At 38.2% G+C, this 16,836-nt stretch overlaps 1 protein-coding gene across 1 annotated transcript; it reads left to right on the top strand.

Annotated features, from left to right (window-relative positions):
• Window positions 1-22: 22 nt before the first annotated feature.
• nagpa (N-acetylglucosamine-1-phosphodiester alpha-N-acetylglucosaminidase) lies at window positions 23-16,757 on the top strand. Its single transcript, XM_083546588.1, has 11 exons — window positions 23-340; window positions 2,265-2,741; window positions 5,499-5,638; window positions 5,764-5,872; window positions 7,637-7,765; window positions 9,789-9,991; window positions 10,133-10,180; window positions 10,391-10,519; window positions 14,229-14,360; window positions 16,070-16,151; window positions 16,460-16,757. The coding sequence occupies exons 1-11, from the start codon at window positions 246-248 to the stop codon at window positions 16,680-16,682; spliced, it is 1,767 nt and encodes a 588-aa protein (XP_083402714.1). The 5' UTR covers window positions 23-245; the 3' UTR covers window positions 16,683-16,757.
• Window positions 16,758-16,836: the final 79 nt, after the last annotated feature.

The following is a 16,836-nucleotide window of genomic DNA, read 5'->3' on the forward strand; positions in this document are numbered from 1 at the left end:
GTCACGTGACATCTAGTGTAGCTGAAGAAATGTCACATGATAAACTTTCCGGAAGTTATTTCCGTATCGGTTGCTGTCAAATGGCTTGCAAATAGAACGTAAAGTTTACTAGATAGGGTGGACAAAACCGTATTTTTACTGTCTATGTAGTGGACTTGTACAGGGAGAAGAGCAATATATGGCATTTAGCATGCGATAAGTTGAAATGGACAATTTTACTTTTTCCTAATGCAGGTCAATTACAGATGGTATACATGGCAACCTCCTCTGAAAAATTGGCTTATATCTGTATTCTTTTGATATGGGATTCAGTGTTAACAACGGAGACCCTAAATGTGGGGTAAGATAAATTTGATACATGATTATTTTGTAAGCTATATTAAATACCAGTTGAGTATGAGGATTGATAATACTTGGTCGTATAGCATTGAAAATACTAAAATATGTCTAACTGGTTTTGCATTTAGAGGCTGTTTAATCAGAATCAGAATCTGGTTTATTGAACAAGTGTGTTGCAGTTATCTATCTATCTATATATATATATATATATATATATATATATATATATATATATATATATATATATATATATATATATATATATATATTACATTATACCACAGCACTATTGAATGTTTGATTCTGTTTGGCTGGATGGTTTATTTTGTTGAATAATAACACCTCTAAAAATAATATTGACCTTTTATAGTAACACTCATTTCTGCATGTTATCATTTCTATAGGAACAATTGACACTTATTTATTATTTATTTATATGTTTATATTTTCTGAGACATTTATATATATATATATATATATATATATATATATATATATATATATATATATATATATATATATATATATATATAATGATATAATAGAGAGTATAGAATATAAAGTTTCATGAACATTAATGGGGTATACATTTTTTAATAAATCATTGGGCAGTAAGGAGAATTGTTTGGGGGGAAAAGCTGAAAATATATAATTTTCTTGTACAATTCCAATTACAAATTTACAATCATGATATTGCTTAAATTGATAAAAAAAAAAAAAAAAAAACTATTTTTAACCAGAATTTTTAGACACATTATTAGCTTTTGATTTAAGATTTACAGAAAGTGTATGACAGGGTGCTGAGAGAGGTATTGTATGAGAAAGTCAGGTGTGTCAGAGAAGTATGTGAAGGTGGTGCAGGACATGTATGAGGACAGTGTGACGGCAGTAAAGTGTGCAGTAGGAATGACAGACTGGTTCAAGGTGGAGGTTAGACTGAATCAAGGATCGGCTCTGAGCCCTTTCCTGATTGCAGTGGTGATGGACAGGTTGACGGACGAGGTCAGACAGGAGTCTCCATGGACTATGATGTTTGAGGATGATATTGTGATTTGTGGTGAGAGTAGGGAGCAGGTTGAGAAGAGCCTGGAGAGGTGGAGGTGCTGTATGTGCTGGAGAGAAAAGGAATGAAAGTCATTAGGAGTGAGACAGAGTACATGTGCGTGAATGAGAGGGAGGGCAGTGGAGTGATGCGGTTGCAGGAAGAAGAGGTGGAGAAGGTGGAGGAGTTCAGGTACCTGGGTTAGATCATGGTCATTAGATCAGGTCAACTGTGCAAAGTAATGGAGAGTGTGTAAGAGAAGTTAAGAAAAGAGTGCAGGCAGGGTGGAGTGGGTGGAGAAGAGTGGCAGGAGTGATTTGTAATAGAAGAGTATCTGCGAGAGTGAAAGGGAAAGTTTATAGGACTGTGGTGACCTGAGATGTTGTATGATTTAGAGACAGTGGCATTGAGTAAAAGACAGGAGGTTGAGCTGGAGGTAGCAGAGCTGAAGATGTTGAGGTTTTCGTTGGGAGTGACGAGGATGTACAGGATTAGAAACAAGTTTATTAGAGGGACATTTTTTTAATTACCAAAAAAATAACTCTACTGAATAACTGTCTATTTGAGTGTTTAATGGTTATTTCTCTTTTCATTTTAAATGCCCCACCAGTATCGGAGTGATGTAAGAAATCCGAAAGTGACACGCTTTTAGTAATCAAGTCAACATTCTACAAGGTTCTGTTGCCAAGTTACACAAAACATTGGGGATGTACTGGTGGCATGTTGAAAGAGTTTGTCTCTTGTGTTTGCATGTAAGGTCTGTCCTGCGTCAGTGAAAGGTTTCGCTTCATGGTTAAATGCACTTAAATACAAAGGATAATGAGGTCACTTTATGAAATGAGCAACAGTTTTGGGTACATATTAATATTCCTGTATCTTACAGGCACTCTTTAGATGATGACCTATTATTGCCCTATGCTGAGACTCATGGCCCGTCTCATTCCCATCGCCACGTGAGAGACTGTCAGTCTCGCATCCACGGAAACTTGACCCATGAGACCTGGCAGGCTAGTGCACACTCTGGATCTCCTGTAGTGGAATCCAAGATTTTTGTCTCCGCAATCGGAAGCGGTGCAGAAAAGTGGATAAGTGGTCACATCACCGTGGTTCACGACCCGGCGAGGACTGTGTCCGTGCTGGAGCCCAGAGGCCCTGGAGGTTGTAAGAAACTCCATAGAGAGCTTGTGGAAAACACGGCGAAAACACGGAACTGTCTGATCGCCCAGAATGGTGGATATTTTGACACTAATAGTGGACAGTGCTTTGGGAACATTGTGAGCGACGGCAGACTGGTACAAGATAGCGGGGGAGTGCAGAACGCTCAGTTCGGCATCAGGAAGGACGGGACGCTGGTTTTTGGGTAAGTTTATGTTTGTTTAGGTTGAGGCTGGGCAAATGCTGCTGCTATTAATTAATATGTTACGTATTACGTATTACGCGACGGCGTGTCAACTTGTGGTTGTAAGACATATAAGACTTATACTTTATGAATTAAAACTCTTAAGCATTATGTGTATTGTGACTAAACCGAAACCTCTTCCGAATTAATGTACAGGCCTGTTAAGTGTTTTCTAGGCATAAGGCATATCTGAAATTTGAAATTTGAAAGCTTAATGTTTTTTAAAGGTTTAGTGTTTTGAAGAATCATTTTGAGACCCTAAAATATTTTGTTCTCAAGCTCATAAGCACCAGAACTATCAAATGCTATTTGTACACGAAACTTAAAAGTAAAGGACAAACATGAACTATGAACTGCAAAAATCTATTTATTCTTATCAAGCACATATAATCGATTACAACGGACTGAATGGCTCCTCAACTGATCCAGCTATTTCTGTCTATCTTATTGATCAGTTTAAAACTCTGTACCTTTAATCATCCTTGTAAACAAGCTAAAGGATTATCCTGGAAAAGTCTGAGAATGCAAGGACCCAAAACATCTGCTCAGTAAAAATAGCAGTGTTTCAAAAACACAGAACCGTTGCGTAATGAAGAGCTATTCACAAAAACAGTCTGTAGTTAGGAACGGGTCCAAGCTGCTTGTTCCTTTTGGAGTACGAGGGTTCTATGGAATTTTCCGGAGTGAGATTAACATCTTTATCTAAGGGTGTATCGTTTTAGAAAAAATTGGTGTTCCAGTGTTCAGTTATTATAAAATAACCTGCAAATAGTGAATCAATTAAAGGAAATCTCCATTGTAAAAGACATAAAACATTTAAATGTATTGGAATATTTGTAATGTGCTTAGTTATTGTGGGGGCTCAAATATTTGAAGCTGTATTTTTATTATCTGGGACCACTATCAGTGGGTAGCTGAGCAGCATTGTGGACCCTGTTAGGAAACTAGACCAATGTCTATGGAATGTGTTTAAACAAAAAAAGGTGAATTGTACTTTCAATACAAAATAAATAATACAATATTGATTTTTTTATTGATGAATGATTCATTATGTAGGTGAGGGGAACAGAGGTGATGAGGAGGTGATGGGTAGGTATGGCCTTTAGGAGAGGAATGTGGAAGGGCAGATGGTGGTAGATTTTGCTAAACAGATGGAAATGGCAGTGGTGAATACTGCAGAAGTGATAAGGGAGACAGCTAGAAAGGTACTTGGTGAGATCTGGAAAGAGAAAGGAAAACAAAGAGACGTGGTGGTGGAATGAGGAAGTGCAGGAGATCAAAAGAAGAAAGAGGTTGGCGAAACACGTTTGGGATCGGCAGAGTGATGAGAAAAGTTGGCAGGAGTGCAAGGAGATGCGGTAGCATAGAGAAAGAGAGAGAGAATGTTGAATGGTGGGGAGTTGGTGAAGCAGGAAGTGGATATAATTAGTAAGGAGGAAGTGAGAGCAGCGATTAAGAGGATGTGGGTGGAAAGTTATTTGGACCAAATGACATGTAGAAGCATGGAGATGTTTAGGAGAGATGGCAGTGGAGTTTTTAAAAGGATTGTTTAACAAGATTTTGGAAGGTGAGAGGATGTCTAAGGAATTCAGTGCAACCCAGATGAGGATGGGTTCCCTCTTGAGTCTGGTTCCTCTTAAGGTTTCTTCCTTATCCTTCATCTCGGGAAGTTGTTTCTTGCCACAGTCGCCACCGGCTTGTTCATCAGGGACAAACTTACACTTATAAAGAACATCTTATTCATTTTTATCACCACATTATCTGTGTAAAGCTGCTTTGAGACAATGTTCATTGTTAAAAGCACTAAACAAGTAAAAATGAATTGAATTGATTCGAGGAGTGTGCTAATACTGTTTTTAAAGAATAAGGAAGATGTGCAGATGTGCAGTAACTACAGGGGAATGAAGTTGATCAGTCACAGTATGAAGTTATGGGAAAGAGTAGTGGAAGAGAGAAGAGGTGACCATCTGTGAGCAGCAGTATGGTTTCATGCCGAGGAAGAGCACCACAGACGCACTATTTGCTTTGAGAATTTTGATGAAGAAGTATAGAGAAGGTCAGAAGGAGTTGCATTGTGTGTTTGTGGATTTAGAGAAAGCGTACAACAGGGTGCCACGAGAGGAGTTGTGGTAGTGGTTGAGGTTGGACTGCATAAAAAATTGGCTCTGAGCCCTTTCCTTCTTCCTTTGAGAAGAGGTGGTGAAGGTGGATGACTTTAGGTACCTGGGGTCAACAGTGCAAAGTAATGGAGAGTGTGTTAGAGAAGTGAAGAAAAGAGTGCAGGCAGGGTGGAGTGAGTGGAGAAGAGTGGCAGGAGTGATTTGTGATAGTAGGGTATCTGCAAGAGTTTATAGAACTGTAGTGAGACCAGCTATGTTGTAACTATTAGGGTGACCCTTAATCAAAGCAGCTAAAAAAAGAAGAAGAGGATAAATTATAACTTATAAAATTTGATGAAAAAAAAAAGTCTGCCAAGTTCTTAATTGTTTAACACATCTAGATGTATGGATCAGGGAATGAACGCTGGAATTTGTCTTTTGAACTTTTAAACCAAATACCTTTAGTGTATAGGGGAGAGAAAAAAAAACAATAATTGGCCTGTTCCATTACTTTTGGAGGGGATTGTATTTCATAAAATGTTTTGATATTATCTTCCACCTCTCGTTCTCTTTCACTCTCACTCACTCATTCTCATCCACCTCTTCCCCATGCTGGTAGTTATCTTTCACAGGAGGAGGTTTTGGACAGAGTAAATCCTTTTGTGCAGCTGATCAGTGGGGTGGTGTGGCTGCTCAGGTCAGGAGAGGTTTACATCAACGAGAGCATGCAGGCTGAATGTGAAAAGTCCCAACAGACAGGTACTCCAGTTCTTATCACACTCTCAACTAGTGCAATAGTTTTTAAAAGCACTGAAATATCATTATATAACTTTACTGACCGCTTTGCAAATAAGGCAGAATGGTATACATTTTCTATGTTCCAGGAACATTCCAGAAGTTTGTTGATGTGAGATCAGCTCGGACAGCAGTGGGCCATGATGCTGAGGGCAGACTCATTCTGTTCCAAATTAATGGCCAGACAGAAACCCGAGGGTGAGAATATACACTATAACATGTCACCATCCTTTTTAAAACTGAGAGCTACTTCTTGGGTACCGATTAATGTGAAGGGCTACCAGTTTGATACACACTTCTGAAATAACAAATTTGCTCAATTTACCTTCAATTATATGTTATTATTAATAATGAATGATATTCAACTATATCTAGTCATCTATATTTTAATATTGTCATTTTCAAATTCACACCAATGCAAGTGTGATTTAAAAAAAGAATAGCAACAAAAAAATTAGATGCAGCTCACTGGTAAGTGGCGCTATGGTGAGCTTTTTTTTAGAAAAGGCCCGTGGGCGACTCACGTGGTCCTTGCGGGTGACCTGGTGCCCGTGGGAACCATGTTGGTGACCCCTGCACTATAAGGTGTCTCTGCTGTGGATTGTGTAATTAACAGGGCCGTCAATCGATTCAAATATTTAATCACGATTAATATTATCATGAGTTAACTCTTGATTATTTGCAAATTAATAACACATTTTTATGTTATTAATGTTTCTTAAATTAATACTTTTCAAGTTTTTAATACTTAATCAACATGGGCATGGACAAATATAGATGCTTTATACAAATGTATGTTTATTATTAGTGAAACCAGACTCAACATAGAGCATGAAGACAAAATATTCTTCTGAATGTTGTAAAGTAATTATGGTGTTGTAAATTATTTTAAATCATCAGGACCCCAAACAATACTTTTGGTATGTTCCCCCATGGACAGTTTTTATTCGGTTTTTATTTATGTGTGCACTATGGTGGATTTTGGTGCTTGATTTAAGACCTGGCACATCAGTAAAACAAATGTTTAGTGATTACAAATAATTTTTTTGTGGCTTTTTTAAAAATCTGATTGCATTAAAGGTTCAAATTTTGCCTCTGTTATATTTATTTATTAATATTTTGAATTAAAAAAAAAACAGAAATGCGAGTTGCATTAATTGTGCCTTAATAAAATTAGTGCTGTTAAAATTTATTCGCATTGACGCGTTATTAACACGTACATTTTGACTGCCCTAGTAATGAATAACCTACATTTTGATGTACTCCAAAAAGCAGCGTTTACAGAGAGCTGAAAATGAAAGAGGAAAAAGCTTTGAAGATCTATAGATATTTTCTAATGATTTGTATTTGATCAATTCATATTTTCAGTTTTAATAATTAAATACAACACTGAAAATATTTGTAAAATATACATCTTTGAGTAGATTTTTAGGAAAGAGGCAAAAAAACTATATTAGTTCTTACTAAGTTAAAAGATACATTTTTTAGGATGGTAAATAAGTCTTTAGACCACCTCTATTACTTTAGTTTTCAGCAGTCTACTTTACCCTCCTTTTCTGTTGTGTGTTTTGTGAATACACAATTTTACAACTACTGACCCATATACTATGATGCACTTGAACAGTGCTTAACCTGTTAAACCTTAAGGCATAATGTCACCACAATGACCATAATGACACCAGTGTTTCACTTATGAAGGTAATGCTTGGGCACCATGGTATATAGATTCCCTTACAAAAATGTTTTCAAACAGTGTAGCTTGTTTCTATTTTAGGAGTAGCTGACTTGCAAAAAACAAAGTGATGTATATTTACTGGCTTTTTTCTGACTCATATGTCAAAATTTCTATTTTAATTATTATACGTAGTTATACGCCAAGTTTTTAATTAGAAGTGTGTGTGTGTGTGTGTGTGTGTGTGTGTGTGTGTGTGTGTGTGTGTGTGTGTGTGTGTGTGTGTCCAGTATGAACCTGTGGGAGGTGGCAAATTTCCTGAAGGAGCTAGGAGTCATCAATGCCATTAATCTGGACGGAGGCGGCTCTTCCACTTATGTCCTTAATGGGTCACTGGCAAGTTTCCCCTCAGATCACTGGTATATAAATCCTACTTGGTCATTTTTAGCCATCATAAGTAACCGTACACCTCAACTGCAGTACTATAATATATATATATATATATATATATATATATATATATATATATATATATATATATATATATATATATATATATATATATATATATACAGTGAGGAAAATAAGTATTTGAACACCCTGCTATTTTGCAAGTTCTCCCACTTAGAAATCATGGAGGGGTCTGAAATTGTCATCGTAGGTGCATGTCCACTGTAAGAGACATAATCTAAAAAAGAATTCAGAAATCACAATGTATGATTTTTTTAACTATTTATTTGTATGATACAGCTGCAAATAAGTATTTGAACACCTGAGAAAGCCAATGTTAATATTTGGTACAGTAGCCTTTGTTTGCAATTACAGAGGTCAAACGTTTCCTGTAGTTTTTCACCAGGTTTGCACACACTGCAGGAGGGATTTTGGCCCACTCCTCCACACAGATCTTCTCTAGATCAGTCAGGTTTCTGGCCTGTCGCTGAGAAACACGGAGTTTGAGCTCCCTCCAAAGATTCTCTATTGGGTTTAGGTCTGGAGACTGGCTAGGCCACGCCAGAACCTTGATATGCTTCTTACAGAGCCACTCCTTGGTTATCCTGGCTGTGTGCTTCGGGTCATTGTCATGTTGGAAGACCCAGCCTCGACCCATCTTCAATGCTCTAACTGAGGGAAGGAGGTTTTTCCCCAAAATCTCGCAATACATGGCCCCGGTCATCCTCTCCTTAATACAGTGCAGTCGCCCTGTCCCATGTGCAGAAAAACACCCCCAAAGCATGATGCTACCACCCCCATGCTTCACAGTAGGGATGGTGTTTTTGGGATTGTACTCATCATTCTTCTTCCTCCAAACACGTTTAGTGGAATTATGACCTAAAAGTTCTATTTTGGTCTCATCTGACCACATGACTTTCTCCCATGACTCCTCTGGATCATCCAAATGGTCATTGGCAAACTTAAGACGTGCCTGGACATGAGCTGGTTTAAGCAGGGGAACCTTCCGTGCCATGCATGATTTCAAACCATGACGTCTTAGTGTATTACCAACAGTAACCTTGGAAACGGTGGTCCCAGCTCTTTTCAGGTCATTGACCAGCTCCTCCCATGTAGTTCTGGGCTAATTTCTCACCTTTCTTAGGGTCATTGAGACCCCACGAGGTGAGATCTTGCATGGAGCCCCAGTCCGAGGGAGATTGACAGTCATGTTTAGCTTCTTCCATTTTCTAATGATTGCTCCAACAGTGGACCTTTTTTCACCAAGCTGCTTGGCAATTTCCCTGTAGCCCTTTCCAGCCTTGTGGAGGTGTACAATTTTGTCTCTAGTGTCTTTGGACAGCTCTTTGTTCTTGGCCATGTTAGTAGTTGGATTCTTACTGATTGTATTGGGTGGACAGGTGTCTTTATGCAGCTAACGACCTCAAACAGGTGCATCTAATTTAGGATAATAAATGTAGTGGAGGTGGACATTTTAAAGGCAGACTAACAGGTCTTTGAGGGTCAGAATTCTAGCTGATAGACAGGTGTTCAAATACTTATTTGCAGCTGTATCATACAAATAAATAGTTTAAAAATTATACATTGTGATTTCTAGGGTTTTTTTTTTTAGATTATGTCTCTCACAGTGGACATGCACCTACGATGACAATTTCAGACCCCTCCATGATCTCTAAGTGGGAGAACTTGCAAAATAGCAGGGTGTTTAAATACTTATTTTCCTCACTGTATATATATATATATATATATATATATATATATATATATATATATATATATATATATATATATATATATATGAGGTTGTAATTGAATAATTGTAAATGAGACATAGAAATAATTTTTTTATAGTCAGTATTTTCATATTATTTTGATTTGTTTGAATTTACTGTCACTGTATTGACCATAAATTTTGTACTATGAACTAGTAAAAAGATTTCACCGATTGTTGTATGCTAGCTTTGCCATATTCTGTACTTGCTCTGTGTGTAGTAAGGAGGCGATGTGGCGCTGCCCTCGGGCTGTGTCCACTGTGCTGTGTGTGCATGAGCGTCTCTGTCAGCCTGAGGACTGCAACCAGCACGGGGCCTGTGCGAATGGTCAGTGTGTGTGCCAGCCGGGCTGGGCCATGCCAACATGTGCCAATCTAACATGCCAGCCACAAGACTGTGGAGATCATGGGCTCTGCACTGCAGGTGACTTTTAATGCATTTGACAGAGTGTGTATTTCTATATCAGTGTGTGTACGTAATTTATTTCACTTATGTTTCGGTGCAATATGTGTTATAATTATATTAGTAAGAAAATGGTCTTCATGCGTGTGTCTCTTTGAACAGATGGCTGTGTGTGTGATGCAGGGTGGAGAGGTTCGAACTGCAGTCAGGGTAAACATTGGCACTCAAACTCAGACAGTATATGACTAAGTGGATGAATGCTTGCCTTACAGATTTGATATCTTATTAATTACAAGGTCACATAGTTTCAGTATTGAATTTTGTTTTGATGTGTATTATAGATTTATTTCATTATTGAGCTCACCCATTTTTTTACATGCCGATTAAACTACATCACACCCACTGTGTCATGTTTTGTAGCATGTACAGACGGTTTCTATGGTGATGGATGTACGAAGACATGCACATGCGTAAATGGAGGAACATGTGACTCTGTTCATGGGCGATGCACATGTCTTGCTGGTTTTCTGGGGGCTTCTTGTGAACAAGGTAATGTGAAGTCATGTGATTACTGTGATTGCAAGCTACTGATTTAATAATAAAAATTAATTAATTAATTAATTAATTAATAGAATTTTTGTAAAACTGATAACAATCAGCTTAAGGGTCTTGCATGTTTAGGTTATCTTCAGGATGTTCAATCTTATCCACAAAGGACCAGTGTGGGTGAAGGTTCACCTTTTGATCATGCAGGAACCACACCTAATTCCACCTGTTTAATTAGATGTTCTAGGCTTTTAGTAGAGCAGGTGTGGCTGTGGTTTGGTTGGAATGAAAAATGGGCGTTCTGTTCTGAGCTCTTGTGTTCCTCCCCCTGTGCTGCAACAGTTTAGGAAAGGATGAACAGGTGTCCACATAATTTTGGTTGTATAGTGTGTATATACTCACACATAATCATACAAATGATGTCATTTAATTATTAAAATCTGTCTTGATGTAAGTGATCAGTTATGACTTGCATGATACTATCAGGAGCAATATCACTTTAAATGTCAACCACTTTAGACTTGTAACACTGCTTAATTAAATGAAATAACCAAATACAGCCAGAAACAAATACTTTTTTAAGAAAACCTTTTTTGAAATGACTGACCCAAAGTAACTCGAAGTTAAAATAACGTATATCAATACTTCAGGGATCTCTGATACACAAAGTAGAATGGATAGTAATCGACAGAATATGGGTACACCTGTGAATTTCTGCATTTACATGAATAAAAAATGACCTGTGAAAACAATCATTTTCCCACTTCTGGATCTATGGGCTGCTCAGGTCTGCATCATGGCTCCACATGGGAAAGAATTGTCAACAGTAACAGGAATGGAAAAATTCATAAATAAAACGTACAGAAAGATCGCCAAGCCTCAGTACCACTAATCAGAGCCATTGTCTTCATTCATTTAAAATGGTACTATGGCCAGTGAACTACTTGTACTATCTAGCTTTGAAAAATGAACAGGCAAGTTCTTTAGACTTCACACTGGAATAATGAATGAGTTTCTGTGACGGCATAGTCAAAGCATAACATGCATTGATATGCACATGACATTGCGTAACACCAACCTTAATGGACGGCGTCCTAGAGAGTGCGTTCTTTGGTCAGATGTGACTAAGATAAATTTCTTCACCTCAGATGGGCTCCAGCATGTTTGGTGTGAACTTGACCAGGACTGCGATAGTGAATGCATAATCCTCACAGTGAACCATGGATATGGGGTTTTATGAGTGCAGAAGGTGTTGAGGATGACATTTATAAATTGCACTATGAATGCCTGTGAATACATCAAACTACTGGCCGACAAGAAGACTCCCAGTCTACAGAAGCATCTGCAGAAAAGGAATATTACAGTAAAGCACACTGGGAGAAATCACGCAAACGTTTCTAAAGAAGGAAAAAGTGAAATCTACAGTGAGGAAAATAATTATTTGAACACCCTGCTATTTTGCAAGTTCTCCCACTTAGAAATCATGGTGGGGTCTGAAATTTCATCGTAGGTGCATGTCCACTGTGAGAGACATAATCTAAAAAAAAATGATACAGCTGCAAATAAGTATTTGAACACATGAGAAAGTCAATGTAAATTTTTGGTACAGTAGCCTTTGTTTGCAATTACAGAGGTCAAACGTTTCCTGTAGTTTTTCACCAGGTTTGCACACACTGCAGGAGGGATTTTGAGCTCCCTCCAAAGATTCTCTATTGGGTTTAGGTCTGGAGACTGGCTAGGCCACGCCAGAACCTTGATATGCTTCTTACAGAGCCACTCCTTGATTATCCTGGCTGTGTGCGTCGGGTCATTATCATGTTGGAAGACCCAGCCTCGACCCATCTTCAATGCTCTAACTGAGGGAAGGAGGTTGTTCCCCAAAATCTCGCAATACATGGCCCCGGTCATCCTCTCCTTAATACAGTGCAGTCGCCCTGTCCCATGTGCAGAAAAACACCCCCAAAGAATGATGCTACCACCCCATGCTTCACAGTAGGGATGGTGTTCTTGGGATGGTACTCATCATTCTTCTTCCTCCAAACACGTTTAGTGGAATTTTGACCCAAAAGTTCTATTTTGGTCTCATCTGACCACATGACTTTCTCCCATGACTCCTCTGGATCATCCAAATGGTCATTGGCAAACTTAAGATGTGCCTGGACATGTGCTGGTTTAAGCAGGGGAACCTTCCGTGCCATGCATGATTTCAAACCATGACGTCTTAGTGTATTACCAACAGTAACCTTGGAAACGGTGGTCCCAGCTCTTTTCAGGTCATTGACCAGCTCCTCCTGTGTAGTTCTGGGCTGATTTCTCACCTTTCTCACGATGGTGAGATCTTGCATGGAGCCCCAGTCCGAGGGAGATTGACAATCATGTTTAGCTTCTTCCATTTTCTAATGATTGCTTCAACAGTGGACCTTTTTTCACCAAGCTGCATGGCAATTTTCCCGTAGCCCTTTCCAGCCTTGTGGAGGTGTACAATTTTGTCTCTAGTGTCTTTGGACAGCTCTTTGGTCTTGGCCATGTTAGTAGTTGGATTCTTAATGATTGTCTGGGGTGGACAGGTGTCTTTATGCAGCTAACGACCTCAAACAAGTGCATCTAATTTAGGATAATAAATGTAGTGGAGGTGGACATTTTAAAGGCAGACTAACAGGTCTTTGAGGGTCAGAATTCTAGCTGATAGACAGGTGTTCAAATACTTATTTGCAGCTGTATCATACAAATAAATAGTTTAAAAATCATATGTTGTGATTTCTGGATTTTTTTTTTTTTAGATTATGTCTCTCACAGTGGACATGCACCTACGATGACAATTTCAGACCCCTCCATGATTTATAAGTGGGAGAACTTGCAAAATAGCAGGGTGTTCAAATACTTATTTTCCTCACTGTATGTCCTAGTCATGTGTTAGAATCCAGGAGGACACATTTGGGTAATACAAAGAGAAAGACAGAACAAGACAAACCCTTATGCAAAGAGCAGCTAAAAAAGATTGTACCTGAAAAATTACAGAATTAAAGATTTGAATTTCAATGATTAAAAGTGACAGGAGGTGGAGCTGAAGGTAGCAGAGCTGAAGATGTTGAGGTTTTCATTGGGAGTGATGAGGATGGACAAGATAAGAAACTAGTTCATTAGAGGGGCATGTAGGACGTTTTGGAGACAAGGTGAAAGAGGCCCGATTGAGATGGTTTAGACATGTGCAGAAGAGGGACATGGAGTATATCGGTAGGAGAATGCTGAGGATGGAACCACCAGGAGGGAGGAAAAGAGGAAGGACAAGGAGGAGGTTTATGGATGCGTATGAGGGAAGACATGCAGGTAGTTGGTGTGAAAGAGGCAAATGTAGAGGACAGAGGGGTTTGGGGACGGATGATCCGCTGTGGCAACCCCTAATGGCAGAAGCCGAAAGAAGAAGAAGAAGAAAAGTGTCCCCTCTCTGCACTTCTGCAGATCCTATATTTTCAATATATAGTGCATTCAATTTTCTTTAAATGATATTTTTTAATGAAAATATCATGTTACATGAAAGCAAATAACCTTTTGTTCAACCTTTAAGGTTTGCAATTACTGAAAGGTGATACAATTTTAAACCGTTAGACATATTGCACTTGGGGGTAATTACATGTTGTATACGGTACATTCTGCTCCATGGCAGATAAAGTATGTTGATAACAGTTTGTGTGCACACTGTGTCTTCTCTCAGAATGTCCTCTAGGTTTCTACGGGCTACATTGTTTGCAGGAGTGCCAGTGCCATGAGCTTTGCCCTTGTGACCCTGTAACTGGAAGTTGCAATGCCACATTCCAAGGCGAGAGAAATACCAGTCTGCATAGAGGTACTGATTACATACGAAGCACAATTTGTATTTCACATATTGTTATTTGCATTACATATTTTTACAACTTGTTATTTCTTGACAAAACCTTGGAAATGGTTCTGATTTTCTTTTGCCCTTTGCTATCTCTGCATGATGCATGTGCATTAAGCGAGTGATGTGTCTTATCTTTTGCAGACCTGTATGTACAGTATGTGTTAATTTGAGCCCTCCATACATTTTAGTTGCTGCTTTCTTGCATTTTCTTTCACCAGCTTCGGCTTTTTGAGGTTTTCTTTAAATCAAATATTTGTCTCTCACACAAAAAAAAGGCATCTAAGAGAAGGGAATGAGACTCTTATTCAGGCTTGAAGCACAAAAAAGCTCAGTGGTTCAGCCAGAAAGGTCAGATCAGTGACCTTTACCAGGCAGTAGGTCACTACCTGGTAGAGGCAATGAACTTTTTATGCTGCTGATTCCTAAAAAAGCAGCTGATGGCTTCAGGCCTCAGTTCTGTTCTGTCTGTTTGAGCTCCTGGTTTCTTTTTATTTGAAAGAATACCTCCACTAGTATTTATTCCTATCCTAATGTATCACATTTGGAGTGTATGTATGATTGCTACAAAATAGTTTTGATATTTCCTTTATAGGATAAAAGGTAAAGGTGTATTGCAAGTTGTTTATTTACATTATACCACAGCACTATTGAATGTTTGATTCTGTTTGGCTGAAGGGTTTATTTTGTTGAATAATAACACCTCTGACAATAATATTGACCTTTATATTAACACTCATTTTTGCATGTTATCATTTCTATAGGAAAAATTGACGCTGGATTTTTTTTACATGTTTATATTTTCTGAGACGTGTGTGTGTGTGTGTGTGTATGTGTGTGTGTGTGTATGTGTGTATATATATATATATATATATATATATATATATATATATATATATATATATATATATATAATGTATGTGTGTGTGTGTGTGTGTGTCAGAGTCAGAGTCGGAGGTAAAGGTTTTCCAACATTAGAGAGTCTTCAGGATAGGCATCTTTACTTTTTTCTTGTTCTGTACCTGACAAGCTGAAATCCTATATTAACTTAAAATAAATAGGATAATAGGAAGTAATAAAAATGCATGATGTTCAGTATTATCGTATTATAAAATGATTTGTCATCACTGGAAACTCACTGTGATATAAGAGCATAATTCACTTTGGGATGTAGTGTTATTGGAAAATAATTCAATTTGTCTTTAGTAAATATTTAAATACATAACTATACAACACATCCATTCTAGCCATAAAGCCTTTAGACTGACATGAGTGAATGTCTTTCTTTAGCTCTGATCCTGGCCTCAGGCCGTGTTCTGGCTGCTTCTGTCATTCCCTCAAATGCAGGTTTTAAAATTAGCTCTCATCAAGCATCGATGCCCTTACTTTTTTAAGCCTTGTCTGAGTGTTTATCAAAAACACAAGTGCATTTATATAACCTTTTACTTCATCCCTGGTTTGCATTTTGCACTTTTCCATTCGCTTCAGAGAATAAGCACCTGCTCCTCAGTGTAGATGAAAAAAACACAGTTGTTTTCTTGTTCTCATTATTTCTTGTTTTGGATCTGAAACCAAAATAGCAGGAGTATTTGTGTTTGTATACTTTAAACCAATGCTGTACAAGGGTAAAATGCAGGCCTGATGAGGAACTGAAATGTTTGTTTCCTCCCTTCTAGCTGGTCACTGCCTAGCCACCCAAATGTGGAATGAGTGGCAGAAGCGAGATGAGGCTCACACACAGAAGCCTTATCTGTCAGAGTAAGTGTTCTTGCATGCACACAAACATCAGCCTTCTCTCAGTGATTTCACTGTTATCATCAAATGCCTCACACCTTTACTAGCAACACAACTTTCATATAGCAAATCTGCATTAAGAGTCCCCCACTGTGCCTGTAAAGAGCTCATGCAGTGGAGAGGCAGTCGTGCATTTATTAGCCAGTCCTCCTTTCAAATGCAAGTTAAAGATTGTGAGGAGTTGCTATGGTTTTTGTGTAATGCTTTGTGCAGTCCACAGTGGTTGATTCAAAAGTCTTTCTTTCCCTCACTCGCTGTGTGTGGGTGTCTAGGCAGAGCTGGATAGTTATCACTGCCATCTTGGCTGCAATCTTGCTGAGCAGTGTCATCGGAAACATAATCCAAGTGTGTGGAAAATGTAGAGGGTATCCACAGCAGGAGTATTCCTATGTACCTCTGAAGGAAGTTAATGGGTCTGTGGATAATCATTTGAGGACAGAGTGTGGCAAAGCCCTCTTCCAACAGTATGGGTCAGACTGTGAAGACTTCTCATAGCCATTGTATGTATTTATGTATGTATGCATATATATATATATATATATATATATATATATATATATATATATATATATATATATATATATATATATATATATATATATATATATATAATGTATATGTATGTATGTATTTGTGGGTGTGTCTGTGA

This window comes from Silurus aristotelis (genome assembly GCF_946808225.1).
Source record: "Silurus aristotelis genome assembly, chromosome: 1".
Classification (NCBI taxonomy): domain Eukaryota; kingdom Metazoa; phylum Chordata; class Actinopteri; order Siluriformes; family Siluridae; genus Silurus; species Silurus aristotelis.

Bases quoted from the DNA above. Each gene is read 5' to 3' on its own strand.
- nagpa (XM_083546588.1), top strand. From the start codon at position 246: ATGGTATACATGGCAACCTCCTCTGAAAAATTGGCTTATATCTGTATT. The intron at 9,992-10,132 runs GTGACTTTTAAT...CTCTTTGAACAG, and splicing joins TCATGGGCTCTGCACTGCAG to ATGGCTGTGTGTGTGATGCA. The intron at 16,152-16,459 runs GTAAGTGTTCTT...GTGGGTGTCTAG, and splicing joins CAGAAGCCTTATCTGTCAGA to GCAGAGCTGGATAGTTATCA.